The sequence below is a fragment of the Nematolebias whitei genome, chromosome 1, assembly GCF_014905685.2.
Source record: "Nematolebias whitei isolate Nwh7 chromosome 1, NemWhi1, whole genome shotgun sequence".
In the NCBI taxonomy this organism is placed as follows: Eukaryota; Metazoa; Chordata; class Actinopteri; order Cyprinodontiformes; family Rivulidae; genus Nematolebias; species Nematolebias whitei.
This window is the reverse complement of record NC_056498.1, coordinates 21,996,370-22,022,825: the sequence shown is the minus strand read 5'-3', so window position 1 is coordinate 22,022,825 and position 26,456 is coordinate 21,996,370. Positions and strand designations below refer to the sequence as shown.

Below are 26,456 nucleotides of genomic sequence, written 5' to 3'. Positions count from 1 at the left end.
ACTTTCCCTTTTCTTTATTTTAAAAGACATCTTTTGATCTCATATGCAGACGGATGTTGCTGGAGCCAGTTCCCCAGGAGTTCTACGTGTGTTTTCACGACTCAGTGCCAGAAATTCCTGTTGAGATGGCCTTCAGGCTCTCCTTCGGTTTGGCTACGTGACGCACCGTCAAAACGGACACCAAAGATGAAGGTTTCCAGTCGTACTCTCAGGAAAATGAAACTCTACTTCCTAGTGCAGAACGTTAAAGCTGCCTGCGAGGTGATGGAACAGGAAGGTGCTTTGTGGTCGATCCTTGCCCTCGCAGGCCTCCATTTTCCAGATGATTTTCTGCAGATTACAGCGAAGCGTGACGAAGGCTTTGAGACAGACTCTACTTCAACCCACATCCTTCTCGTGCCTTGATTTCCACCAGAAGTGTTTGCCAAATGAATACCTCTTCTCCTGTAGGACCAGCTGATTAAATCATATTGTGCTGTGAAGGTAGACCAATTAAAAAAAAAAAAAATCTGCATAAACTTCTGACCTGATGGCAAACAAAGGTGCATTGATATATTCACATTTTATATGCAGTAAAGCAAAAACTTCACCTAATTTAAGTATTGTACAGTTTTGTATGGAAATGGGCTCATTTGTCAATGAGCAATATTCTTATTAAAAATCAACAGTTTCTAATGTTTCATAGTATTTTACTTGATCCTAAAATACTTTCTCAATGAAAAAATGTTCAATATAGTAAAAGCATTACATTTTGTTAAACCAAAAATGCCTATTAAATCATAAATACATTTGGACTAGATGAGTTTTGCATGATGTACATAATTGAGTTGTTTAAAGAGGCAGAGGTGGGGTTCTGTGGAAATGTTGAGAACAATTAATATCTTAACTGTTGCAGATAGCTCAATGAAGAGGCTCACTTTAGAGGTTCAAGGCCCACTGGATCGACAAGCTAAAAGCTAACCAAACAGCTAAAACCAAAGTGGATTGTTGCCATCTTAAAAAACAAACTGCTCCAAGATCAAAGTTTTCACAGCTGTTCGTTCAACAGCGGTTTATACATTTTTATATTCATATTACTTGGTATTTACATGGAATTATGTGGTTATTTGCAGAAGCAAATAGCAGCAAACGCTTCATTATGTTTCTGCTGAGACGTTCAACAGATTATTAAAAAAAAACATGTCAATCTAAAAGAAGGTTTATAAAGTAGCACTTTGTTTAATGTTTAATATTGGAGCAGTTTAAACAAAAATGTTTTGAAAGCAAATCCATTTGGATCATATTGAAAAGCTATACAAGCATTTATAAAGAAATTATATATACATATATACACTCTTAATGTGTATAGATATATATGTACATACATACATATGTACTAGGGACATTTTGGAGTTACCATTTAACCTAACATGCATATCAAGGCTGGGAGGCAAACCTGCAACATCCTCGCTGAGCTGACACATCTAACCACTGCTCCACCGTGCCACTTTTCAACAACTCTTGTTTCAGTGCGTCCCAGCCGTACACACAAACATTATTTTAGAAACCTTTACAGTGCTGTCACTTTCACATTACACAGATATTCTAACAAAATGTGATATTCCTCCAGGAAGTGCCTCAGGCTGCACCGGAAGGTTCAAAGAACCATCAAGTACCTTGAAAATAACTTTGTAATGTGAAAATGACGGCGGATTAAACGATTATAAAGTACTGGTTAAATGAACTTTATTTTGAAGAGTTATTTTTAAGAGGACAGCAATCCACTTTGGCTTTCAGCTGCGTTTTGACCAGCCTTTGGCTCATCGATCCGGTCAGAAATAAGCTGTTTCTCCAAACAGAGGTCCTTTTAATAGCTTTCTACAACAGGTCACTTATTGATTGTTCATAACTACTCCACAGAGCCCCATTTCAAAGTGTCTGAACTAGCAGCACAGAAAAACAATGACACAGCAACAAATAAGCTGAGCCTTTCGATGAGATGTCACTCCACACTGATTATTCCTGGAAAGACCATTTAAGTGGACAGTTTTCTGACTCTTACGAGCTCACATGGAGTTTAAACAGGGCTGGTCTGATTCGGAGCTTCAGGCTGCGCTCTGCACCGTCACCAGGTTCCTCTTGTAGCACTCCAGGCTGCAGAGAGGAACCCCGGTCTTAGAGCAAGAGTACTTTTTAAGGTTGGAGCACCCACTCACGCCGCAGTTCACCAGAGCCACCGGTGGAGGACGGAGAGATGCCGGTCTTGGAGTGGAGACCCCTGAGGGGAAAGAGATGACGATTCCCTGAGCCGAGTCGCTGTAGCGAACCATGGGGCTCTGGCTCTGCTTGGACCTCCGATCTTTCAGGCTTTTGATCTTGGCCTTGCTGGTTTTTGTCAGCCTCTCTATCGTCTGGTTCTTGTTCTCCTCTGCCTTCTTGGCGGCCTGCAGGCGTCTCTTACGGGCCCGCTCCTCCCGCTTCTGCATCATCTCTGCAGTCATCTCTTTCTCCTTGTAGCCCATGGGCAGCTCGAGCAGAGGCTGAGTCTGCTGCTTGTGGAGGAGGGCTTTCTGAAGAGGAACAACAAAAGCATCAAGAGAAACATTTTACTGAAGACGTGTCAGGATGGACTGTTGTTCTCTTAAAGCATCATTTGTTTGGCTTATAGTGATTTCAAAACAAGACATGCACATTTCTCCACTTGCATTGTCTTCTCACCTGTCTGGTGGTGAGCAGAGACTCATCAACTTCCTTTTTTAGCTCTCCGTTGTCATCCAGCTCTCCCTTCTCCAGGGCATCCAGCCACCTCTCTTCTTCATCCACAGGCCCCCCCCAGCATGGAGTCTGAGTCCAGGTCTGGTAGAGGGGATGCTGCCAGGTTACTGTCTTCATCTAAAAGACAACAAAGAGATTATTTATTAACGTGCAACACACAGTCACAACTTTGTTTTTACACATATTTGTTATTCTGATACAGGTTAAACATTGACCTGAAAACTATCTTATCAATTGCTTTATTTGGAAATAATGGCCAACATATATTAACTATGCTCTTTTTGAAAAGTAGTGACTATAATTTTTGACTATAATATCATAGTCAGAATGGACATTTTTAAAGATACCATTGTGCATATATAATATAAAATACGAATACAAAACGACTTTATTGTAAAGTGTTTTAAAAAAAACAACAACATTGGCCAAAGTGCTGTACGCTGATAAACACTATTAAAACTGTATAAACCATTAACAGTTAAAATCATAAAACTAAAAAAACAAACAATGAAAGCCGACATAAGCCAAGTTAAAAGCCGAAGAGAAAATGTGTTTTTAGAGAAGATTTACGGTGAATTCATAGATACTTCCAGTACTCAAGGTGGAGTCAAATCCAGTGTTTTGGTCCTTTACACATGCTTTTATAATTATTATTGACTTTTAAGTACAAGTTTATAAATGTGTTGTATTGGTATTTTATATGGGTGCACCGATAAATCGGCCGGTTGATTTATCAGCTCCGATTTCCTTAATTTTGGGAGATAAGCTGATACTTACCGTATTTTTCACCCTATAAGTTGCTTTTTTTTTTTTTTTACATAATTTGCATGCCCTATGATTTATACACTGAAGCAACACATTTATGGATTTTTCCCCCATATTTATAAACCAATTTTTGGCTGAGATATGACCGTTTTCATTCATTCTGTCTGAAAATATTGAACACTACCATTTTCAGCCACTAGATGACACTCGAGTAGTATGGCATGCCACTGTGTCATGTAATAGGTCAAAGTAGCTATTAATGACACAGTCGGCTTGCCACAGCCTGCCACCTTCATTCTGCTCGCTCGGAGCAAACGTCAATTCGTTTCGCTGCACTGCCCCGGCGAAATGCAGCTAATTTGACCGTCAAAGTCCTTTTATTAAGTAAAAGTTTAACTGAAACACACCTTTACTATAAAATCGAGCTAACAAATAATTGTTTTAGGTGCTTATCTTGTTAAATTTCTAAGAAAAGTGCAGCGACTCGTCCCTCTGCACATGCCCGCTTTCGCGAATTGGGTTTTGAAATGCAGCTGATTTGACCATTAAAGTGCATTTATTAAGCAAAACTTAAACTGAGACACACCTTTACTATAATGCCGAGCAAACAAATAATTGTTTTTAAGTGTTAATATTGTTAAATTCTTGTTAAAGTCCTCCCGTGCACAATCTTGCAGCCGCCATTTGACAGCCAATCGATTTTTGGCACAACACCGGCCCACATTTCCGGTTTGTCAGCGGTGACGCATAATAGATGCAACGCATACGGCGAAGCGACGTATTTATGGATCTTTCCACTTTATTAGACATATTTGGACTGATGCGACTTATAGAGCGGAGCGATGTGTATGGCGGAAAATACAGTACACAAGAAACCAATTTTTTTGTATTTTAAACAATTGTCTGAACTTCATTTATATTTCAGAGCACTACCTCATGGCCAGTTAAAACAAGTTTGTATTGTTTCTAGGATATTGTTCAAGGGGTATGTCTTTCAATAAAATAAGATTGGAAAAACTGAAGATGCATTGTGACTTTATAACACCTGACAGTGTCACTTATAAAACAAAAATCGGTATCGGCCAAAATCTGAATCGGCTGGTCAGACTTTTTAGAGATCGGTGATCGGAAAACAGCAATCGGTGCACCCCTAGTTTTACTTTGTGGTAAACAGGCAAACAGAATAAAACGTTTTTGAAGAAGTTTGTTCCGGATGTTTGAATTTTGGAACACCAACCACTGATAAAAGTGAACGCAGAGATGAAACCTCAAACTTAAAAATAATGTTTCATCAGATAAAGAGGTCATAGACCGTGATAGTAACAAATATACACAAGTGACAAATAAGTCAATTAGAAATCAAAGAATTGGAAGTAGGCATGAATATATCTAGACCACAATGCATTGCAAAATACTGACTTTGAACATGCTGTAACTGTAAAAAGGTCCACTGGCTGGCAGTTCAATGTCAACAAATGAAAAAGGTAGTTGTACAAGAGGTTTCAACTATGTTTTTAAAACCCTGAATTAAGTGGAGGCAACATATAGCTTGTGCATACTGTGACCTTTGACCTTTTAAGCCTTTAACAATATGAGTCTTTTATGTCAGTGTTTTAATAAAAAATGGAGACAATATCTTCGTTTTTAACATTTATATTAAAAACCAAAGATTTAAGTTTAAGCCTTTTGTGTTTTAGATGCTAATAAAACAAGACATATCCAGTGTAGACACATCTACACTAGACCTCAGTGTGTCCTTTATCTGGTTGGCTTATTTATATAGAGTTCTTTAGATTTATTCTCTGAACATTCAGGTGGGAAATATTTGCAAATAAAACCAACAAGTTAATTCTTAAAACTTGTTCTAATAGTGAAACTCGATGTTCTCCTGTTGGGTCCGAAAAAGTCTGCAGCTCAAAACTCAAAAATGGCTGTAGCCCTACATACCCAACCAGGCTCGATACTGCTCCAACGGCACAGAGGGCTCATCGTCATCATCTTCATCTTCATCATCATCATCCACATCGTTATCGATGATCATCAGTGGTGAGGGAGGACGAGCCACTCCAGGATGGACGGTGAAGGTGGGAACGCTGAGTCGGACAACAGCTGGTCAACTCACTGTGTATTCAAATCAATAAACATTAAAACCAGGTGCAAACAGCTCACCTTTTGGTGCCCAGCGTCTGTCCTCCCAGTTTGATCTTCAGTCGAAGCTGCGGTGGAGGTCGAGGGACCGGCACAGGCTCGGGCTCTGGGGCCTCGGCGAAGCTGTGATGTTTCTTTTTGTGCTTCTTGTGTTTCTTGTGTTTCCTCTTGTGGATGCTGTGCAGGCCGGAGCTGCTTTCAGCTGCAGAGGGACAGATGGAAATGGAAACATTTTTTTTTAGAAATGTTTACTGAAATAAATAAATTGGGTTTGTTAGAGACAAAGGGGCAAAAAGCTATATCATTTTCCCCCCACTTCCAGAGATGTACAAATGAAATCCAGCACTTATTTTTGCTATTTCTGACCCTCAGTCTCAGATAAATAACCACATTTAGTTTATTATTACTCTGCTTCTTACAATAGACGTGGAGGAACTGATTCAACTGTATGTGATTTTTGAAGAGTAATTTTGGAGACTATATTCATGAAAACAGATAGTGCTCGGGTGTTCATCACAAGTAGAAAACCGTGTGTGTAGTTCAGCACATGATTAATTTTACCTTCAAATGTTGAATTATAACTACTCACCGAGATATTTGGAGTGAATCATGTCTTTTCTTTTACCCATTGAAACGACAGTCAACACATGTCAACACGAATCAAAACAGTCACACTGATCCCGAACCACTCCAGTCCCTGCTAAATAAAATGCATTTCACTACTTAACATGATGTTAGCCGCTGGCTTCGGCTCTGTTGTTTAAGGTAATTAAATAACAGTTAACTAAAGCTTTAACTTTAAATGAGGTCGTCCGTTGACAAAAAAAAAAAAATGTCTACGCAGTCAGCAAAAAACAAACAAAAAAACAAACAAAACCGTATATTGTAAACGTAACTGACAGCTAAGCTAAGCTAAGCTAACAACACGGACGTTCACGTCGACGTTTTCCGGTTATTTCCGGAACAAGCAAACTGGTGTTGTGCCATAAAAGGCACCACAGCAGACAAGCCTGCCAAATGCCTGTATAATTTTCAAAATCAATAATATAGATAAACGTGTTCCTAAAAAGTAGTGGAAAACGTAAGATGCGTTTAATTTTTTTGACTTTTATTCAAATTATTAGTGAACAAACAGCCCTCGAAACTGCTTAGCGTTTCACAGCCGGGGTGCTATTTTCGGCACAACACCTAACCAGCTCTCGTGCCTGTTGTGTGCTGCACTTCAATGGAGAAAAAAGGAAAACAACAGCAACGGGCGTACTTGGCCGAAAGATAATCTTATTAGTCACCAGTAAGGCTTAACATCTGCCAAGTTCTGTCACTATCCTAGCTCTGTGAGGTGTTTATTTTAAGTTGTCAGCTCGGGTAATGTAGTTCAGGGCACTACAAAAGGGACTGGTCGCTACAGTTCAAGAACTCCATTGACCACAATCCTCCGGTACGAGCGAGCCGCACACGCAAAAGGTCGGTTTCTCCAGCTGAAAGTGGTCCGTACATGTCTAATACTCACTGTGTGTTCATGTTTACATAGTTTAGTCCTTTTTGTTTGCGTGTCCCTCGCTTGTATCCGTCATGCGTGGCTTTATTGCGGTTTACATATAATTTAATGAACGATTAACATAATTTTTCTACCTCTGTTGCCTAAACATGATATGTGGAAGCGAAGGAAATAATGTCGCAACACATACCCTTACATTGCCTTTATCTATTTTTAAGTGGGAAATTACAGTGAGAGGAAGCTAATATTGCTCATGCTTTTATTGTCATTTGTCAGGAATCATGAATTACGCTCGGTTTCTGACAGCAGTCAGTGGAGCTAGAAAACCTTCTGCCATCAGGATGCTGAGTGAGTATCTGTCACAAGTAGAAGATGAACTGAACCTGCAGGTTCTAAGTGTTTTTACACACATGTGGATGTCCAGATGCCACATGAAGAAACAGAACTGAGCATACCTGCTGTTCTTTCACTATGCTTAATTCATAATCTACTTCTGAAAACTAAAACTAGCATTCCTAGAAATAATGCATATCGCTCACCATCTTGCATGCACAGTTTTGAACAAGGGTCTTGTTTGAGCTGTAAGGGCTCAGAGTATGTGGTGGGGATGACTCTCAGCTACTGCCACACCAAATTTTAGCTCGTCGTCTGTGAAACTAGCCGAGCTATTACGATTTTTGCGTTTGCTAAGGTTGATTAGTTGTGTTGTTCACGTTGTATTGGATTTGCTCTAAAAGTTAATCAGTTGAAGATGGACATCTGATGATTACTTTCTGAGAGTTTTTATTAAAATGTGTCCAGTGTTTCATGAGATATTTTGCTAACAGACAGAAAAACAGTCACATAGACAGGAAGTTAAATGTTACTTGCCTTTCATGGGGATGTCGAGAAAAATGATGCTCATATTAAAGTTTGTCTTGTTTTGAGTAAACCTTTATTCTGTTTTGCTTACAAATATTTATAGATTTGGATAATTTACAGAAGTAAAATTCAGTGACAGCATTTTAAAAGTATTTTAAGGTAATCATAGTCGGCACAAATGATTAAAAACTAAATTCATTCAACCTTTATTAATGCGGGTTTGCCTCATTGAGCCACAAGGACTCATTTACAAGAGACCTGTTTATTTAAGGGTTATTACATGAATGAATATTTTTACAAGAATACTGCAAAAATTTGATTTTTTTTTTTAAATATATATATCACCAGAGGCCTAAGAAACCCAGACTCATTCAGGTTTTAAAATGATAAACAATAAATATTTCTCTAAATTCTTAAAGACAAAAATTATTTTGGAATCCGCATCATCACATTAACATGTAATGTTTCATGTCTCTCGCGTCTTCTGAGTGAAGCTGAGCTGCAGCAGCGCTCGCCTCCCTCCCTGATCTCTCTGGCCGGTGGAGCACCCAACTCGGACACCTTCCCCTTCCTGTCGGCATCCATCCAGGTGAAGAATGGCCAGGCGGTGACCTTCAACGAGGCGACGATGAAGAGGGCCCTGCAGTACTCTGCCTCCAACGGGTGAGTGACCCAAGAATATCAGAATAAATTAGACTTTTCCCTGATAAAGCTTGTCTAACTTTTATCTGATATTTAGCTGTGATGGAGTTTGTGGAGTAGTTGATCAGAAACTTAATGCATGCTTACTGATTTATGTATTTTGAAATTTATGGTTGGGATCCTATCTGACTGACAGAACTTTCTCTGTAAAAACTGCTGGGCATGAATCCTATTCTGCTCCTTTGTCATGTGGCATACCTCAGGGATCAATTTTAGGGCCTTTGCTTTTTTCTTTATATCTGCTTCCTCTAGGATCAATTTTTAGAAAACACGGCATCTCCTTTCACTGCTTTGCTGATGATTGCCAAATCTATGTTCCTTTGAGGCGAGTTGATGCCTGGTCCATTAAACCTCTTTTATTGTGTCTCGAGGATCTTAAAGCTTGGATGTCCCTAAACTTCCTGCATTTTAATGAAAAAAAGACTGAGGTACTTGTTTTTGGACCTAGGGGAGCTTGTTTGAGCCCTCCAGTCGACTTAGACCACATAACAATGTACGTAAAGTCTACAGTTACAAATCTTGGTTTTAAGATGGACAGTGATTTTAAACTCGACAGTCAAATAAGGGCCACAGTAAAGTCTGTTTTTTATCATTTGAGAAAATTGGCAAAGGTAAAACCTATTCTTTCAAGGCAACAGTTTGAAACAGTAATCCATGCCTTCATTTCATCACGGCTGGATTACTGTAATTCTCTCGATCTCGGAGTCAGCCAGTCCTCACTCGCACGTCTGCAGCTGGTGCAAAATGCTGCTGCACGTCTTTTAACCGGAACACACAAAAGACAGCACATCACACCTGTCCTGGCTTCTCTTCACTGGCTGCCCGTGTATTTTAGAGTTCATTTTAAAATTATTTTGTTTGTTTTTAAGGTTTTAAACAGTCTTGCCCCCCCTTATTTAACAGAGCTTCTCCACCATTACACTCCACCTCGGTCACTCAGGTCTGCTGACCAGCTGCTCCTGGTCATCCCCAAGAGTAAGAGGAAGCTTAGAGGAGACAGGGCCTTCTCTGTTAGTGCCCCTAAATTATGGAACACTCTGCCTTTGTACATTCGACAGGCCCCCTCGCTGTCCATTTTTAAAACCCATCCAAAAACTCACCTCTATTCATTGGCCTTCAACCCAACTGAGTCTTGATTTTACTTTATTTTATTGGTGTTGATTTTATCTGTTTAACTTGTTGTTTTATTGTGTTTTAAATTGAGTTGTGTGCTTGGGTTTGTAGTTCTGTTTTTATGCTGTCTTTTATCTTGTTTTTAACTGATGTTTCAGCTATGGCTGTGTTAAAGTGCTTTATAAATAAAGTTGATGATGATGATGATGATGTAAGGCATTTGACAATATTGACGATGTACTGGGTAAATGTGAACAATAAGGCTTACACCTCAGTGGTTAAAGAGTTATTTGAGTAATAGATTACAATATGTAGAAATTAACAACACAAAGTCACAGATTGAAACTATAAAATGTGGTATTCCTCAAGGCTCAGTTCTAGGACCTAAATTATTTCTACTTTATTTAAATGATATTTTTGCATATCCAGTATTTTGAAATTTAAAATGTTTGCTGGTGATACAAACTTTTTTTTTTCTGGAAAGAATATGGATGAACTAATACAAATAGTAGAAAAACAGCTAGGTGATTTAAAAAGTGGTTTGATTATAATAAGCTATCTTTAAATGAAAATTAAAAAAAACTAAATTTATAGTATTTTCTGGTAATTGGATTTACAATAATGTAAAGTTAAATATAAATTGTGCAACAGCTGTAAGAGCTGGTGACATATATTCAGTAACAGTCATATGATATGCATAGCACATGAACTTATATTAAATGAAAAGTGTTAAATGTTATTAGCATTAGTCACCTGCGATGCTGTCTCACTTGTGGAGGCTTGTCCAGGTTCCTTAGCTGCAGTGTGGGATCCTCTGCACTCCTGTGCATGAAGGACAGACTTTTTAAGTTCAAAGTTTTTGTCTATCCATTGTGCCGTAAGACTACTCATGCTAACGGGGCTAACACGACGTACAAATGTCTGTGGTAAAACTCACCCAAGTGCTATCGTCTATTAGCTTCTCAATGACGTCAGAAATGACGGCTTGTAACTCGGGTAAGGTTACGTTGGAAAAATTTCTCAGACTGGGGATGATGTAGCGAGGCTCAACGTAGTCCATAAATCTTCGAAATCTGACATTCTCAACTAAGAAAAAAACTTTCCACACCACCAACATTTTGACTTCTTCCTCTCCACTATGATCAGATCAAGTAGGCGTGCGTGACGTCATCACGTTGTGCTGGCGCTGCAGGCATACTTGTCACTGGGTTCTCACAAAAAAACAACGACTTTTATATCGGTGAGTTATTTTGATGAAATGGCCAATGTCCGATATTGAACTTTAACGCTAATATCGGCTGATACGATACCATGCCGATAATATTGTGCATCCCTAATTCATTATGTAGACTGCTGAGTCTATGAATAGGGTAGGCAAGTACGTATAAGCCTTGACTTCAATCTATTCCTTTTTGGGTAAGTTATTGTTTTGCAAAATAGTATTATATATTGTTTTCCTTTTTTGTAATATTGTTAATTTATCAAAATAAAGTTGATTTGAGAATATTCTGCAAAGTTTGCTTGTTTTCTTTTCCTTTGAGCTGACTGTTGATCAGTATTGGCTTTCAGCAGAGAAACAGCAGATTATTAACCCCGTTTTTCCTCTTCTGTAGAATCCCTGAGCTGCTGACGTGGATGAAGGACCTGCAGAAGAACCTCCACAATCCTCCGACCGCCACTTACAGCCCAGAGAACGGTCAGATGGACGTGTGTGTGACGACAGGGAGCCAGGAGGGGCTCTGCAAAGTAACAGCACCACCTCCCAAAACACGAATGCAAACAATTGATTCTGATTCCAGCAGCATAGTTTCACTGATAATAAAAAAAAATACAATTGTTGTACTAACGGCCAACTTATTTACGAAACTTTTGTGTTACTGACTTTTGTTGTTTGTAGGTGTTTGAGATGCTCGTTAACCCGGGGGACAACGTTCTCCTGGATGCACCAACGTACTCGGGCACACTTGCAGCGGTGAGTCTTTTTCTTCATGGTATATCACAAACACATAGGCCTGTCGCAGTAAACAATAAATCAATTAATCACATGAGAAATCAAAATTATCAACCTCATTTTCATTTATCGGCTTTATCGTTTCTTCGTGTTCATTCAACCTTTATTTAGACAGGTAAATCCCATTGAGCCTCGAGGACTCATTTACAAGAGAGACCTGTGTCTCTCTCTTTCTACTGAAGACACTGGATGACAAAAAGCTTAACTCTTCACTGACCCCTCCTTTTTTCTTTAAAATCTGTTTTAACAGTACAAAATCGTGTTTTTGGATCGTTAAAAGTAGCTAAGCCGAGAAGCTAAGCTACGAGCTAAGCTAACAGGCAGACCTCAGGAAAAAACTTCTGTCTTGTCGAAGCTCCAAAATTCCTGGTTGGAACCCGTGCCTTCGTGTAAAAAGTTGTTTTTCTCTGCAAAAAAAGCTGAGAACTTGTTTACTGATTTTTTTATTAAAAGCTTTGTGTGAAAAATGCTATGCTAAAGAGCTCAAACCATACCGAGCATCCGCCGTTTTGAGAACCAAAAAAAAAATGAAGGAGAAACAGCCCATGTCATGTCAAGGGGCCTCTCTCTCTCATTTTTCTTAGAGACACGCTGCTCGCTCCCTTACTATCCATCATTCGGTTCAGACTCTTATACTGCCATCCGGTGGTCGAAAAAAGGTACTACATGCAAAACGAATAACCAACATTTCTTCTTAAATTTGACAATAATTTGACAATAATTACTAATTATCAAATCTAAAAAAATTATCAAATTTCAAACAATATTATCGTTTATCGCAATAATTTCAGAGAAAATTAATCGCCCAGCAAAATTTGTTATTATGACAGGCCTGTGAACACACACACTCATGTTGTGGCTCAAGCTGCTGCTCCTCTCTGCAGCTCCAGCCTCTTGGGTGCAACTTAATAAACGTCCCCAGCGATCAGTACGGCATGATCCCCTCAGCTCTGAAAAAGGTCCTGTCTCGCTGGAACCCATCAGAAGTCCACAAGCCCGGCAGCACCGCTCCCAAGGTCCTCTACACCATTCCAAATGGTGGGAACCCCACCGGCGCCTCCATGACGGCGGAGAGGAAGAAGGACGTGTACGAGGTTTGAGTCCTCTTCAAAGTCACGCAAACACGTCAGAATGAAACGCGCACACTGCAATTTTTTTAAAAACTTTTCATGAATTCTGAATTTTATAGAAAATATTCAGTTTCTGTTTCTAAAAGCAGTAGAGCTTACATCTCATTCCTTTTAGCTGGCCCGGCTGTACGACTTGCTTATCATCGAGGACGACCCGTACTACTTCCTGCAGTTTGATAAGGTACAAACAGCTCGGCCCCCTGTGAGACTGGACGATGTGTTTTATTTTATTTTACCTTTATTTTACCAGGATTAAAACAAAAAAAAATATTGAGATTAAAAACCTATTTTTCAAGGGAGTCCTGGCCAAGAGGCAGCAACAAATACAACACAAACAGTTACACAGATAAAAGCAAATGTCAAGCTATAAAAACAGGTACACGTGTCATTGAATTGGCCTCAGGAACTTTTAGTTTGTATGCAAATCACTGAATGAGATGAATTTCGATATGAAATGGGTTTATCACAAAAAAAGAGCAAATTATTCCTGTTTTTTTTTTTTTGGGTCAGCCGTGGTCTCCAACATTTCTGTCCATGGATGTTGACGGGAGGATCATCAGGACAGACTCCTTCTCTAAGATCCTGTCTTCGGGGTGAGTGTCTTGAGTCCTGTCTGTGTGAGTTCACGTTTAACTCGTGCGCCTCCACAGCTCTGGACCCGTCTGTGACAGACTGGGGGCTTTCATTTCCCGCAAAGAAAAAAATTTATTCTTTATAGAAGATAAATAAAGCTACCATTCTTCTGAACCTTAATCTAAATGCTCTAATATTTAGTTTAATCATAAGTTAAGTAACTGTCCGTTACTTTGAAGTAAAGCAGTGCTGTACAGTAGTCCCTCAATACTTTGCGGTTCGACGTTCGCAGACTCACTGTTTTGTGCGTTTTCAACGTAAGATTGTACACGACACACGATCATCAAATTTAATGTTACTCACGTAATTGGGAGGTACGGAATAAAAAGCTAATGGGAGCGGATGAGAGCAGGAACAATCCATCCATTATCTTTTACCCGCTTCTTCCATTTTGGGTCATGGGGGTCGCCGGTGCCCATGTCCGGCGAGAGCAGGAACCAAAAAACAAAAACTAAACAAACAAAAAACTTCAGACAGGTGCCACCTTTATGTACTTTTCTTTCAATAAGCTTACACGGTAACGCAAGTCAAAAGAACTACACTACCCAAAAGCCAACAGTGGTTCTGGACGTTGCTTTCTGCTGAAATTCAAAGAACAGCGATGGAGGGAGCAAACACTAGCCGAGAAACCGATGTGGTAAAAAATAGATTTGCAACGCAAAGTCGGAAGTAACAATCTATTAATATCACAGACCTGACAGGAAAGTCGCAAATAATCCTGAAGCTGAACTCATACTTCAAGTTGTAGTATCTTAACTGGTGAGTATCCATATAAAATTTTGCAGTACTGTACAGTACATGTACGTATGTTGTTAAAATTATGTAGGTTCAAGATTTTAGAACATTGCAAGAGTGTGGAAACGGTTTATAAAGCCTTAATATATATATAAATACTGAAATAAATATAGCGTTCCTACTTTGTGGATTTTCACCTATAGTGGGAGTGTATGGAACCCCGTGATAATCGAGGGACTACTGTAAACTGAAATTTAATCGTCATCGCAATATTATCACAAAGAACTGCTTGGACTGTGAAAATGGTGGGCTGTTTTATTTTTCAACCACATGTTGAAGGTTGTGAGCTTCATGACTAAAGAACAGAAAGGGTGGGGTGGGGAAAATGTGGGTTTATTGCAACAGATATTATCGTATTATCCATCCATCCATTTTCTTTACTCACTTTTTATACGCCTGGTGAAAGTCAGACTTATTACCGTATAGTCTCTCTGTCCGTTCTTCAGTAAACTTTCTCTTGTTGCGCTCAAGATAATTTAACGAAACTTCATATAATGTGACACGATGGCTCAGTTGGGAGAACTGTTGCTTCTCAGTGAGAAGATCGCCCGGTCAACTCCCAGCCAGGGGCCTTTCTGGATGGAGTTTGCATGTTCTCTCCGTGCATGCGTGGGTTTTCTCCGTGTACTCCGGTTTCCTCCCACAGACCAAAAACATGCATGTTAGGCTGATTGGTAACTCTAAATTGTCCCTAGGTGTGAGTGAGAGAGTGAATGGTTGTTTGTCTAATTTGTCTCTATGTGTCCCTGTGATGGACTGGAGACCTGTCCAGGGTGTCTCCAACTCTCACACAGTGACTGATGGATTTGGACACCAGTGACCCCCCACAACCCAGAAAGGAAGAAGCAGGTAAAGATGATGGATGGATGGAAACTTCATACACCTCTGTATGATCTCCAGACAGTGTCACATACTCTTTTCATCACTCCAACTCTAAGGTCAAGGTCACAAATCAAGGTCAAATGTCAAACAAGGTCTTTACTTGTCCGGGCCATTGCTTTAGAATGCTGTATAATATGCCCCTTTGCCGACGGACGTATAATACACTGTATGTTGTACTCTTGTTGCTTTCTGAGTTGCTGGGAGCTAATGCCGATCAGATAGTATTGTTGCTTTCAGTAATATCAAAATCAAATGTTTTCCTAATATCGCACAGCCTCGATTCAAAGTAATCATATGAGCTGTGTTTTCTAGAAGACAAAAAGAACGTTCTCTGTATCAAAATATGTCTTTAATACTTGAAGGCTGTTCACATGGAGTCTGCGTTCGGTGAACGCACAAAAGATTTTTATCGCTATGGCCTTGTGTCCACATGGAAAAAGCATTTAAAGAATTCCAAAACAGCATATTTTTGGAAACAGGTTTTTATGTGATAAATCTTAGTTAAACTGAATTCTAAGTTTGTATAACAAGGTAAAAACTCAAGTTCCCACATTTCAAATAATGAAATACTCACATGTATGGAGTGCTTTTTGTAAAGTTACACAGTCAAAAATTAAAAATAATATTTTGGTTTATTTAGCCTTTCATAAGAAAAAATATTTGTGGTTTTTTTTTTTCAAAGTCATTTTCACCATGTTATTCATATATTTGTAAATACCATAGTTCCCAACTAAATATTTAATTACAAGCTAAATATTTAGTTTACAAACTAAATACTTAACTTGCAAGTTAAATATTTAGTTAGTAAACTAAATATTTAAGTGTAAATTAAATATTTAATTTCCAAGCTAAATATTTATTTTCAAAACTAAGCAGTTAATTTCCAAACTAAATATTTATGGTCCAAGCTACATATCTAATTTCCAAACTAAACATTTAATTTCTAAGCTAAACATTTAATTTCCAAAGTAAATATTTAATTTTCTAACTAAAGTTTTAACTCTGACCTAAATATTTAACTTACAAGCTATATAGTTGGGTCTGAGTAAAATATTTAGGTCAGAGTTACGTTTTTAGTTAGCAAATTAAATATTTAGTTTAGGAATTAAATGTTTTGATTTGAAATTACATGTTTAGTTGGGATATTAAATATTTAGCTTGTACAATAAATATTTAGTTTGGAAATTCAATGTTTAGTTTTGAAAATAAATATTTAGCTTGGAAATTAAATATTTAATTTACACTTAAATATTTAGTTTACTAACTAAATATTTCACTTGCAAGTTAAGTATTTAGTTTGTAAACTAAATATTTAGCTTGGAAATTAAATGTTTAGTTTGGAACTATGACATTTATAAATGTATGAGTAACAAGGTGAAAATATGACTTTGAATTTTTTTTTCTTATGAAAGGCTAAAAAAAACAAAATATTGCTGTTAATTTTTGACTGTGTAACTTTACAAACGGCACCTCGTACATATTTGCTACTTTTGTGCTTTTAAGAAACCTTAGTGTTTAAGAGGTTTGTTGGATCCATAAAATATTAAACTCCAAGCAGTCAGTTGGATGTTGGAGTAAAATTAATTAAAAAATCTTGTGATGGATGATCCGAGTTGTCACACTTGTCTTTGTCAGGCACAGTCAGTGTCGAGTGTTCTCAGCATTTCTCATTAAACTTTCCCGTTTCACGGAAATCTCACGTGTGAAATCCACAGTGAGTTAAATCTGCAGAGCTGCAGCTCATCAGACTGAAGTTAATATTTTACTTTTTTTGTGCTCGGCTGATCATTTTGTGTGTGTGTGTGTGTGTGTGTGTGTGTTCTTGAAGCCTGAGGATAGGTTTCGTGACCGGTCCCAAGCCTCTGGTGGACAGGGTTGTGCTGCACATCCAGGCCTCCACGATGCACACCAGCACCTTCACCCAAGTGAGACAAGCCTTCATTTCTCTCCTCAGCTTTTCTGTTTCCTCAGATTAATGTTTTACGTCACTTTAAGAGCAGTTTCTTTTTGATGGGGTCAGATTCTTCTGAATAATTGATGGAAAACAATTTGTTTGTAGAATAAATTGCAATCTTGTGTTTTTTTACTAAAGAAAGAAGCTTTTTGCAGGGATAGAATAGCACCATACAATCTGTGCTGCTGGAGTCAAAGAGCCCAGCACCTTATTCTACAGAGGTTTTACAAAATTGGAAAATCTGAACAGAATCGTTCCAGACTTAAGGTGAATTATAACTCACAAGATGCAAGCAGGGAGACACGATATTGGATTTTTGGCCGATATCCGATATGTCAATATGTTAAAACTTATTTGGCTGATAACTGATATCAATACCGATACTTTTTTCCTAGACCTACTTACAGAGACTACATAGATTTCTCTGCTGTGGAATTAAAATACTACATTATCCTGCATGGTCTTTGTCAGTTTGGCCTTCTACCAAATGCAGATGTCAAAAATGGGAATGAAAATGATGCAACACTTCAACTTGTATTGTGTTTATTGTCAAATTTATTCATGACATTTACTCTCTAACACAATGACAACACTCCAACAGTGCAAACTTGTAAATTTTCACAATCTAAACTCAAACTGTTCACAAACGACAAGTGAAAAGTGCGTAAGTAGTCGTGTGTTAATAGATATACAGTACTTGACAGTTTCTTAAATTAAAAAATAACTTAAAACAGAAGAAATAATGGTCGGAATGGTGGTGTTTGTTGGACTTTGTTTTCGTTCCTCCTCGCACCACTGATGATGAGCAGTCATTGCAAATAGCAGTTCTGCTATCAGTTTCCGACACTTTAAAAAACGTCCACACCGCCGTGATCAGATCAGGTAGGCACACACGACACCATAACGTGCTGGCGCTGCAAGCATCCTTGTCACTGGCCATATAAAAACAGTGCCATATTCATATATATCTCTCTCTATATATATGTATATATGTATGTATATATATATATATGTATGTATGTGTGCGTGCGTGCGTGCGTGCGTGCGTGCGTGCGTGCGTGCGTGCGTGCGTATGTATGTATGTATATATATATATATATATATGTATATATATATATATGTATATATATATATATATATATATGTATATATATATATACCTTTTATATCGGTGAGTTATTTTGTTGGAATGTCCGGAATTTAACTTTCTAGCTAATTTCGGCTGATATAGATACCATGCTGATAATATCGTGCACCCCTAGATGCAAGACATCTGACCTTGGTGACATGGTTGTGAGACGGTCTGTATTACCATGAACATTTAATGCTCAAAGAGACACTGTGGGGGAGAAGTCCTCCCATTGCAGCACACATTGCACGCAAACCATTTAAACAAACAACACAGCAGCAGTGTGATCGACAGGGGATTATGTTCTTAATTGATTATGTTGGATTTGGAGGAAGAGAAGAACATGTTGGATGATGAGGAGGAGGAAGATCTTGTATTCCTCTTGTTAACCACAGAGATGGAAAAAAAGACGTGTATGTAGGTGGCACGTTCACCCGACCATCTTTAAATTCTTTGCTAGATCAGTTATAAGGATGGTTGTTCCTGACAGTCTCTCCTCAAAGCTATCATCTTGCTAACACAACTGATGTCTTCGGGAAGCAGAGCAGTGGAAATGAAATGACAACATGCACTATTCTTCATAAATAAACATATCCACAATGTTCTGACCAATCGGACAATACTTGGCGCATGGATCGGATCCCGACCGTGAACCTTTCTGGGTGGAGTTCTCATGTTCTCTACATGCATGTGTGAGTTTTCCCCGAGTACTCCGGTTTCCTCCCACAGACCAAAAACATGCATGTTAGACTGATTGGTAACTCTAAATTGTCCCTAAGTGTGAGTGACCGAGTGAATGGTTGTTTGTCTCGTTTGTCTCTATGTGTCCCTGTGATGGACTGGAGACCTGTCCAGAGTGTCCCCCGCCTCTTGCACAGTGTCTGCTGGATATGGGCACCAGTGATGCCCGTGACCCAAAAAGGAAAAAGTGGTATTCCCGCCCTGCAAGAATATAGTTCTGTCAAGGGGTTGTGCACACAACAGACTCTCTAGGGCTGTACAAAAACAAAAAATTGCCATTTTTATCACACAGTCACATCAGCGAGAAACTATTTCTGCACTTCCGGTGAAGTATAAGTCTACCCTTGTTCCACCTTTCAGGCAGAAATAAACAACTTCAACAGAGATAAGCAGTGGGCGCTCACACGACACCACACAAACACAGCTGGAAAAAAGCTGCTGAGGAGGTGTCGTTCAGAACCGAGGACTAATTAGAAAAGATCTGCAGCCTAAGTCCTCTAAAACAACAGCGATAGTGACTCATAACACATTTCAAACACATGCCTGCTGGTGCAAAAACACATGTAGTCTTTTCTTGAGCACAAACAATCGTGAAGAGGCTGAAGCGATCATATAAAAAGTTTTGCTGTAATGACACAATGTAACATCAAAAAAGGGTTTAAAGGTTGATTTCACAGAAATTTTAAATAATTTGGTCCCATCCTAACTTCTGCTTGCTTTCAGCTCTTGGTGTCTCAGCTGCTGCACACCTGGGGACCAGAGGGTTTCCTCCAGCACATAGACAGGTACCACCCTTCCTGCATGACTGGCTTGTCTGGGACAGGATCGAGTCCAGTTAATATGATGCCTCCAGTTGTAACTCCTGATGCATTTGTTCCCTCTCTCCTCACAGGGTGATTGAGTTTTACCGGACACAGCGAGACGCGATGATCAGCTCCGCAGACAAGTGGCTCAAAGGTTAGTGAGCTGACACAGAATAACAACCCATCCATCCAGTTTCTTTACCCTGCTTTTTCTTATTCGGATCACGAGGAGTCTTTCTGCAGCAGTCACTGTGCAAGAGGCAGGGGACAACCTGGACAGGTCATATGTCCATCACAGGGACACATGGAGACAAACAACCATTCAGTCTCTCACTCACATCCAGGAACAATTTAGTTACCAATCAGTCTAACATGCATGTTTTAGTCCATCCATCCATCCATCCATTATCTTTACCCGCTTATTCCATTTTGGGTCACGGGGGTCGCTGGTGCCCATGTCCAGCAATCACTGTGCGAGGGGCGGGGTACACCATGGATGGGTCGCAAGTCCATCACAGGGCCACATAGAGACAAACGAGACAAACAACCATTCACTTTCTCACTCACACCTAGAGACAATTTAGAGTTACCAATCAGCCTAACATGCATGTTTTAGTCTGTGGGAGGAAACCTAGTCATGCACGGGGAGAACATGCAAACTCCATCCAGAAAGACTGGGAGGTGACCTGTGACTTTTTTTGTGCTGTGAACCCTAACCACTGCTCCACTGTGCCACCTACAGAAAAATTAAACACTCAGTAAGCTATATATACACATGCACCTGTGTGTGTGTGTATTGTTAGAAATATATATATATAAATATATTTTATTTTTTATTTATTTTGTCAGTAAACTTCTACAGTACCTTTTATTTCTGTTACAAAATCAGTCAAGATCAATGCAAATTGTCTATTTTGACAAAAAACTCCATCTTTAAAGACAAAAGAAAATCAAATGTATACAAAGTAATGTTGCTTAAAAAATATGTAATGTAAATAAGTGACTACATAAGTGTTTACCCCTTTAAAGTGACTTTGAAGAACAATGATCAGCTCAGTGAATGAAAATGTGCTGATAGTGACATGAGGTTGTTGCATAGGGATATTCAGATGTTTTATGTTGTGTTTAATGTTGCCTTGATGAACACATTATCATATTTTTCGGACTATAAGGCGCACCGGATTATAAGGCTCATTAAGCGAAACTAAAACATTTTGACAGATTTTTGAGCGCAGTGTATCACATAAAATCGGATCGAGATCAGTAAGCACAACCAGAATTAATACATAAGATGCACCGGATTATAAGGCTCACTGTTGATTTTTGAGAAAATTAAAGGATTTTAAGTGCACCATATAGTTCGAAAAATACGGTGCATCCACATGGAGATATTTGACTAAAAACATACACTGCCTGGCCAAAAAAAAAGTTGCCACCTGAATTTAACTAAGCAAATAGGTACGAGCCTCCTATTGGATAATTACTACATGGGTGATTATCTTTCATCTGGCAACAAGTTATTTAACCCCAACTGGTGCAATGAGTTGCTTCTCATTTCTTAAACAACCATGTTGAAAGACACATCACGTGGTCGTGGAAAAGATGTCAGTCTGTTTGAGAAGGGTCAAATCATTGGCAACAAGCAGAGAAAACATCTAAGGAGATTGAAGAAACTACTAAAATTGGGTTCAGAACTGTCCAACGCATTATTAAAAACTGGAAGGATGGTGGGGACCCATCATCTTGGAGGGAGAAATGTGGCCGGAAAAAATCCTGAATGATCGTGATTGGCAATCATTTAAATGTTTGTTGACATCAAATCAAAGAAAAACAACAGTAGCACTCAGGACTATGTTTAATAGTGAAAGTAAGAGCATTTCCACATGAACATTGTGAAGGGAACTCAAGGGATTGGGACTGAACAGCTGTGTAGCCTTAAGAAAACCACTAATCAGTGAGGCTAACCAGAAAAAAAGGCTTCAATTCGCTAGGGAGCATAAAGATTGGACTCTGGAGCAATGGAAGGTTATGTGGTCTGATGAGTCCAGATTGACCCTGTTCCAGAGTGATGGGCGCATCAGGGTAAGAAGAGAGGCGGGTGAAGTGATGCAGTATCATGCCTAGTGCCTAGTCATCAGTGCAAGATCTTGGTGAAAATCTAAAAAAGTTAAATATGGTCCTCTAGACATTCAAAAACAAAGCAAAACAAAAAAAATTGTAGAAACGATTCATCTTTCATCCGAAAAACTTCCTTTGTTCTTAATAATAGCAGAAGTGTGAAGTGTCTGTTGAAAAAGTCTGCGACTTTAGTCATTAGTCTGTGACTAATGTATTCATGGTACACGTACCAAACGTCTGTACTGAGATGAATCGATACAGATATATGTACCATTACACCCCGGAGAGACAGTTTAGTTCTGGCTAGTCTGAGCAGAGACGAGACCAAAGACGATTGCTGTCATCTTAAAATACCTCCAGTGTCTCTATAAAAAAATAAAACGCACATTAAAAAGTCTGAACTATCTCTTTATTATGTTTCCAGGTTTTCCATTACCAAGACAAAGCAGTGTGGTCCGATCAGGATCTTATGCTGGCAGCCCTGGGTTGGTTTTAGCTGTAGTCGCTGTTTTAACATCAGTTATATTTCAGCTCACCACTCACTGATACTTCGTTCCAAGCTTTAACAAAAACTGATTTCTTCGCCTTTCTCCACTGTTTCTGGTTTGTTGATCTGATTGGTCGAGTCTTTCTCGAGTGGTTCATCTAATCGCCTGCTAAATATGTTCTCAAAGCGTCGGCCTAGATGTCTTCCCCACATCGTTCTTCATAACTAACAGTCATGTTTCAGCAGTTCGCTCAAAGGCGTGGAGAAATCTGACACGCTCATATAAAGGTTCATTATTTCAAGTTTATTGTAGAGGAAGACATGCATTTATAATAACCAGAAAGGACGCACTGAGGCTCTTTTTGCTTCTTATTTGTGTGCAGACGTGGCCGAGTGGCACGCTCCGTCAGCAGGTATGTTCCTGTGGATGAAACTGAAGGGCATAGCTGACACCCAGCAGCTCATTATGGAGAAAGCTTTGGAGAAAGAGGTTAGCACACACCGGAACACACAACGTCTTGTTCTTATTAAAACCTCATATAGGATTAACTCAGACCACCTACCTGATGCACTCATATTCTGAAGGAACCTGAGAGGTATTTCTTTGTGTGTGGAAAATGTGTTGCACCAGAGCAGAGGAAGGTTTTGTCGCTGAGCAGAGTGCAGGATGGTGCATGTGAAGCCGCCAGTGTTCACCCTGCGAGCTGTCCCTCCTACACACAGAGGATTTGCAAAATCCTGCTGAAGAATGGCTGACTGGCCTTGTTAAACCACAGAAGACTTGTCTCAAGAGTGCCTAAAGCCTTCACACCGCAAATATTAAACGCTGTTCTGTATAACCCCAACTCTGAAAAAGTGGGAACGTTGTGTAAAAATCCCCCCAAAAAACAGAGTACAGTAGTCCCTCGCTACTTTGCGGTTCGTTCATCACGGATTCGCTCTATCGCAATTTTTCAAAATAAGAGTGGACACGATACACATCTGGCTGATTGATGGATGAACCACACGGTCGGCATGGACTTTTTATTTAAAATAAATTATTTACAATAATTTAGCACCTCCTACACCTTTGTGCAGCCCATACTGCAGGATAAACTTCCTGCTGCAGCTGATCAGCTGTTCTCTGTGCAGAGTGGAGAAGTGGGCGTGGCCAAGAGTGCTTGCAGATGGCCAAATATATATATATATATATATATATATATATATATATATATATATAATATTGTTGGGTATTTTTGTCTGACCTATAAGGAAATAAATAATTCACACAAGACAACGAGATGAGTTTTAGCGCTCAGATCCTTTGCAAAGGGGGAGTCACCTGATTTGTGGGTCAGTGTGAACTCCGAAGCTTTGCTGTGTGAGTCCACTATTTATTGAGATAAAAGTGGAACACGAAAACAACAGGTCAAGTTCACATGAACAAAATCTTATCAGCGATGACAGGTCAGAACATTCAGGAGATTGTGTCTGAACGAAAAAGTTTCCTGATAAACGCCCACTTGGTGTGATTCAGAACTTTTCGCACACACATCAAGATAAAAGATTGAATCCTAAGAAAGAAACTTTTTGTTCAGTACATGTAAAAACACACACATTTATATATGAACTACTACTTACTACTTGTACTACTATTCCTACTTTGCAGTTTTTCACTTATCGCAGGGCTTCAGGGTACAGATCCCCTGTGAAAAACGATGGACTACTGTACAACGATTTGCAAATCTTATAAACCTATATTTTATTCACAATAGAACACAGTAAACATATCACATGTCTAGCCCAAGAAATTATGCCATTTTAGATCCAAAAAGTAATAATTTTGAACTTGATGGCAGCAACTCATCTTAAAAATGTTGGGACAGGAGCAACAAAAGGCTTTAAAAGAAAGTGGTACGACAAAAAAGAAACAGTTGAAGAAGCAGAGTTGTAAGCTCAATCATCCAGGTAGATAACAACAAAAGAAGTTTAAATCATGTCATCTGGACCTGTTTCTTTAGTGAAGAAACGTTTCGTCCCCCATCCAGAGGACTTCGTCAGTCTGCAGCCTGCCAACCAGATCTGTCCCATAGGTAACCTTCACCGCTGTGTTTCAAGCCAATCTCCTGTTGGAATCTCAGAAGTAGACTTGTAACACATGCAAACAGAGCACACCCATCCAAAACCATTCATCACCATTTATCATCATGTACAACAATCAAATGTTTTAGGCCACGTGGCCAACTTGCTACTCACAGAAACAGCCTGTAACCAACCAAGACCAAAGTGGTTCAGAAAAAAATTATGGACAGATCTGGTTTTGCAGGCCGCAGACTGACGAAGTCCTCTAGATGGAGGACGAAACGTTTCTTCACTTAAAGAAACAGGTCCAGATGACATGATTTAACCATTTTTGTTGTTGTTGAAGAAGCATTTTGCAACAAATCAGGTTAACTGGGTACAGGTCAGTAAGAGAACTGGGTATAAAAAGGTGATTTTTAGAAAGGCTGAATCTCTTAACAAGTAAAAATGGGCAGAGATGTACAAATCGGAACTAAAACTGTCTAAAATTGATAGAACAATTTCAAAATAATGTTCCTCAACAGAAAATTGAGAAGAGTTTGAATATCCCGTCATTTAAAGATTGCAAGATATTGGAGAAACCTCTGTGCACAAAGGACAAGTCCAAAATTCAGTACTGGATGTTATCAGCACACAGTTGACAAGCCTGTCTCTCTGATGGTATGGGGTTGCATTAGTGCCGATGGCATGGGCAGCTTGCACATCTGGAAAGGTGCCATTGATGCTTTAGAACGATATATACTCCCAACCAGACATCTACTCCATTCTTATGAGATTCAAGCGTTTGCTCAGTCTTGCAGGTTTATTCTTCATACACTTAAGTTAAAAAAACCACAAGCCCGCTGGACCATCAGGTGTCTATAATGTGCACCTCATCCCCAGCTCCTTCAAATGCATCACCTTTTCTTCAAAACCTGGTCACACTGAGGTTGTCATCTCCGCTGATAGGACATCCCTTATCATGTGACCAGCGTCTCAACCAGTGATGGCTCATCTTTGAAACGTGATTCAAACACTAGTGTCTTGTATGTTGACGAGTGCAGGCGTGTATCTAAAACTCCTCCCTACTGTAAACAAAACCCAAACTCAAAGGATCCACCTTGTTTTAACATGTGAATTTATACTATGAAAACTTTTAATACAAATGATCACACATTTCACGAAGATAAATAAAACTATACTTCAGTGCTGATGCTGGATACCGATCCTTATCTGATAATTATTAGTCCTGTAAGGCTGCGGTTTAGTGTGTGAAGTTGTGTTTGTGTGCATTGAAGGTGCTGTTGGTTCCCGGAGGTGTCTTTATGATCGACAGCAGCGAGCCGTGTCCATACGTCAGAGCAGCCTTTTCCCAGGCCACACCAGAGCAGATCGACGAGGTGCGTGCACAAACATTAAAGCAAAAGCACGTACAGACAAACTCATCCAGCTCAGGACTGACGGTAGTCTTTGTAACTCTACAGGCTTTCAGAAGACTCTCTCTGCTCATCAAAGACGCTTTGTGACGAATGATTTGTCTTCCTCGTCGGCAGGTTATGGACTTTTAGATAAATGTTATATTAATTGAAAAGTGTGACCTCACTGCATATTAACCAAACAAACAAAAAAACAATCAGTGATTTTTATTCAGATGTTTTATTTGAATGTGTAATTTAAAACAAACAAAAAAAGTGTAGCAAAAGCGTACGAACAAAAATCGTCACTGAGCTGCTCGACGGCTCCACCTTCATTAAATGTTTTTAATCTTGCAAATGTGCACAAGAAAAAGTAAAAGCAATCTTTTTAAATTGTTGTGTCCTTCTTTTATGTTAAACTGAGAATGTGCTACTTTTACCCTGAAAAACTGAACAGCTCAGTCAGATATTTACAAA

At 39.2% G+C, this 26,456-nt stretch overlaps 3 protein-coding genes across 3 annotated transcripts in view; 2 read left to right on the top strand and 1 right to left on the bottom strand.

Moving 5' to 3' along the window:
- Positions 1–414, top strand: part of intu (inturned planar cell polarity protein) — a 38,905-nt gene extending 38,491 nt beyond the window's left edge. Inside the window, exon 17 of the mRNA XM_037683102.1 lies at positions 50–414. Within this exon, the coding sequence (XP_037539030.1) occupies positions 50–161 (112 nt within the window). The 3' untranslated portion in view covers positions 162–414. The remainder of the gene's footprint in view (positions 1–49) is intronic.
- Positions 415–1,812: 1,398 nt separating this feature from the next.
- ino80b (INO80 complex subunit B) lies at positions 1,813–6,533 on the bottom strand. The gene is given in 6 exon segments (XM_037683091.1): positions 1,813–2,549; positions 2,698–2,806; positions 2,808–2,871; positions 5,467–5,612; positions 5,689–5,869; positions 6,257–6,533. Coding segments are annotated over 6 exon segments (1,005 nt in total). The 5' UTR covers positions 6,297–6,533; the 3' UTR covers positions 1,813–2,084.
- Positions 6,534–7,046: 513 nt separating this feature from the next.
- On the top strand, positions 7,047–26,166 carry aadat (aminoadipate aminotransferase). The gene is made up of 14 exons (XM_037683080.1): positions 7,047–7,154; positions 7,442–7,513; positions 8,521–8,689; positions 11,455–11,587; positions 11,739–11,813; positions 12,737–12,946; positions 13,098–13,163; positions 13,493–13,575; positions 17,121–17,217; positions 19,840–19,901; positions 20,009–20,073; positions 22,908–23,014; positions 25,863–25,964; positions 26,049–26,166. Exons 2-14 carry the CDS (start codon positions 7,447–7,449, stop codon positions 26,088–26,090), a joined length of 1,278 nt encoding a protein of 425 aa, XP_037539008.1. The 5' UTR covers positions 7,047–7,154; positions 7,442–7,446; the 3' UTR covers positions 26,091–26,166.
- Positions 26,167–26,456: the final 290 nt, after the last annotated feature.

What these genes read in the sequence shown, in the direction of transcription:
- aadat (XM_037683080.1), top strand. Translation starts at nt 7,447, where the DNA reads ATGAATTACGCTCGGTTTCTGACAGCAGTCAGTGGAGCTAGAAAACCT. An exon ending in TCTAAGATCCTGTCTTCGGG is followed by an intron (nt 13,576 to 17,120) that starts GTGAGTGTCTTG and finishes GTGTTCTTGAAG; the next exon opens with CCTGAGGATAGGTTTCGTGA. An exon ending in TTCCTCCAGCACATAGACAG is followed by an intron (nt 19,902 to 20,008) that starts GTACCACCCTTC and finishes CTCTCCTCACAG; the next exon opens with GGTGATTGAGTTTTACCGGA.